General features: G+C 57.7%; 1 protein-coding gene across 1 annotated transcript; it reads left to right on the top strand.

Moving 5' to 3' along the window:
* Positions 1 to 95: 95 nt before the first annotated feature.
* On the top strand, positions 96 to 3,212 carry DNTTIP1 (deoxynucleotidyltransferase, terminal, interacting protein 1; the record flags this gene model as incomplete). The annotated part of the gene is made up of 8 exons (XM_009708118.1): positions 96 to 194; positions 715 to 783; positions 1,098 to 1,154; positions 1,386 to 1,447; positions 1,919 to 1,964; positions 2,438 to 2,496; positions 2,681 to 2,741; positions 3,141 to 3,212. Coding segments are annotated over 8 exons (525 nt in total), but the record flags the coding sequence as incomplete, so codon positions are not given.
* Between the last annotated feature and the right edge of the window lie 56 nt (positions 3,213 to 3,268).

A 3,268-nucleotide genomic window follows, 5' to 3' on the forward strand; every position in this document is an offset into this window, starting at 1 on the left:
GTGCGTGGGTGCAGCATGGGAGCTGGGCCCACGTGCCTGCCCCGACACTGCCCGACTGCCCAGGTTCTAACCCTCTTCTGCCCCTTCCTCTCCAGTTTTTCCAGAAGGCAGCAATCAACGTGCGTGATAATGTCGGGGAGGAGGTGGATCCGGAGCAGCTCATCCAGGAGACGTGCCGGAGCTGCCTGGAGCAGGTGGGTGCCAGAGAGAGGCTCTGCTCCCTCGGCAGAGCCTGGCACCTTGCCAAGCAGAGCAGCCTGGCTAGGATGCGTCCCTCTTAACGGCTTTACCGTTAGCCAGGGTGGACATCCGCAGCCCTTGTGTGGTTGCTGTGCTTGGCTTCATTCTCACTGGGAAGAGGGGAGCAGTCAGGACTGGGCAGCGTGTGCTGCTGCTTTTCACTGCTGCTGTCAGAACGTGTTGCACGGCTGGAGCTTCCACAGAGACCGGCCCCCTGGCACCCGTCACAGAGTCCTGGGGGCATGGGGCAGGAGTTTTTTCTTTCACATCTTTTGTGCCCATTGCCCAGAGTTTATCATGCTCAGGTGGTGCTTTTGCATCTTGCCATCTGTGGAAGCACTGCACAACGCAGAGCGTGGTGGCACTCCAAATGCAGAGCTGTTACAGGGCTTTCAGGCAGATACACAGAAGTGGGGGTTGCTGGCAGGTCCCTCTGGTCCCAGAATTGGGTAACCCTTCTTTCTCTTCCTGCAGGCCAAACTACTGTTCTCTGATGGCAAAAAGGTTGTTCCCAGGTTGCCCCATGAGCAGGCAGTAGCAAAGGTAAAAGTTGTTGTTCCCAGAGGCTTAAATGCCTTGTAAGAGCTGGGAGGAGGAGAAGTGTTGGAATTGCTTTGTTCTCTGCCTCTTGTTGTCCATCAGTGCTGGGGGATGTTAGGCTAGGAGGGAGGGGTACATGCAGGGCAAGGAAAATTCCAGGTGCAGTTGCTGCTTGTTGCAGTACGGTGCTTCTCACCAAGATGGGGTGGGGTCAGCATTTCCCTGCAAAGGAAAGAGCCGCGGGCTGGATGTGTGGGGCCCCACACGAATCAGTGGGGAGAAGGGCCCTGCTCATCCCACTGCTGTTCCTCTTCCAGCGTGCCCGACAGATGGATGAGGAGCTGAATCGTCGAGGGAGCCCTGTTCCCAAAAAGGTAGGATGGTTTTCCACACAAGGAATTTTATGTTTCGGGAAGCCTGTTCCTCCTTCCTGCCCATTCCCACAGTATGAGCACATGCAGGTGCACAGGCAGCTTTTGTGACACCTCAGAGGTGCTCGTGCCAGCCAGCATTTCTGCTCATGCAGCTTCCCTGGGAGGGGCGGGTAACCGAGAGGGTTCTTTCAGCCTGCACAGCTGAGCCACTGAAGGATTTCTTCCATGCAGAGAAAGGGACGGCCTCCAGGACAGAGCCTGTTGAACGATCGTGGGGTCTCAGGCATGGCTGCGTGAGTATGGGTCCTGAGCTAGAGCCCCTGTTTTGGGAGGGTGGAGGGGAAATGAGGCTGCCGGAATGGGGGAGTACACAAACCCTGTGGTCTCCTTCCCCTCCTGCAGAAAGGAGAGGTGCAGGGGAGTGCCAGAGGGTGGGCAGGAGGGGTTTAGGTTGAGATGTTCCCCCCAGGAGGCAAAGAATTTCAAGGAAGCGGTTTTAAATGGTCCCAAAAGTATAAAAAGCTCCAGATGAACCATTCGGAGCGAGCAGCATGAGGCACAGGTGGTGGCAGGATCTTGGCAGCCAGGGAGAGGAGAATGTGCAGCAAAGATGAGGGTCCAGAGCTGGGTGCTGCAGGGGAATGGAGGGTGTGAACAAAGGCGGATCTGGAAGGGCTAGGGCTCAATCCCTGCTGCTGGTGCCACGGTGATGACTGTGCTGGTCCCACAGGGGCTTGTTCTTACTGTGTTTTCCTTCCCCTCAGGTGGAAGCTCAAAGTCTCTGAACCAGTGAGAAGGGATGGACCAAAGGTATTGGCTGTCTGACACTGCTGGGCTCACCCTCTCCTCCCCCTTGCTTCTGCCAGCAGAGCCCTACTGCTGCGGGAGTGGAGAACAGCACCGAGCTGTGCTCTGCCCCGACGGGCCCCTGCAGCGCAGGAGAGAAGCAGGAAGAGGAGCGAAGTGCCTGGAGGCCTTTGCTTGTCTCCCCTAGGCACTGCAGCCTGTAGCGCTGCAGTGTGGTGCCGCTGTTAGAAGACCTGGGGAGAGCAGTAGTAGCCAGGAGGATCCCGCAAGTGTTTCCCACAAGGGAAACTTGCTTAGATCACCCCAGAGGGAATGTAACTTCCCTCTTCTGTAGAAGTCTGGAGGTCTGTGGCCAGCTCCCTCCCTCCCAGACCAAGGGTGGTTCCGAGGTTCCCCGTCAGAGAGCTGAGGCTCGTAGAGCATGGGCCGGCACTGGCTTCATTTCTAATGTTGCCCCTTTTCCAATTGCTCTGTAGTGGGATCCATCCCGACTGACTGAAACCACAACCTTTGTGCTGGGATCTCGAGCAAACAAGTAAGGAATGGCCCTGTCGATGGAGGGTGGTGTCTCCAAGGCAGGAGCCCGTAAGACTCCTCCCGTCACTTCGCTTCTCTGCCTCGAAAGCAGTAGGAAGGGCTTGGGGAGGAGAGGAGGTGTCCCCGTACCACCGAAGCCGCCCTCCACACAGGTGTAACACCCCCTTGTGTTCCTCTTTCAGAGCTCTCGGGATGGGAGGAACAAGAGGGCGACTCTACATCAAGCATCCCCACCTCTTTAAGGTCAGATGCCACAGCAGGATGCTTCCTCCTTCGGGGTTTGCTCAGAAGCGTTTTCTGGTGGGAATTGGGAGCATGTGCTTCAGCTCGCCTGTTTTCTTACTCCCTCACGCCCTTGTTTATTATCTTAGAGCACGTACACACACAGCTAGCACGCTGGAACATAAGTTAACAGCTTAGCGCAGCCTCCGAGGCAGTGTGTTTGCCTGCAGCCAGGGCTTGAGGTTGGAGAAACAGGAGGCAGAGCTGAGCCCTCCCCCCGACAGCCCCCGGTGGGTGGCACGGCACAGGGCAGCGTGCTTGAGGGAGCGCTGGCACGGGGCGCAGTGTCCCAGCAGGAGGGTGGTCCGAGCGGAAGGTCCGTTGCCTGTGTTCAGCTAGGTCCTTGCTGCTTTATTGCAGTACGCAGCCGACCCGCAAGATAAGCACTGGCTGGCAGAGCAGCAGCACATGAGGGCCACTGGGGGCAAGATGGTGAGTACGGCTGGGCTCGTGGCTCCTGCAGCCGGCGGGAACCGCGCAGAGACCCA

The sequence above is a fragment of the Cariama cristata genome, unplaced genomic scaffold (genome assembly GCF_000690535.1).
Source record: "Cariama cristata isolate BGI_N322 unplaced genomic scaffold, ASM69053v1 Scaffold36640, whole genome shotgun sequence".
Lineage (NCBI taxonomy): Eukaryota > Metazoa > Chordata > Aves > Cariamiformes > Cariamidae > Cariama > Cariama cristata.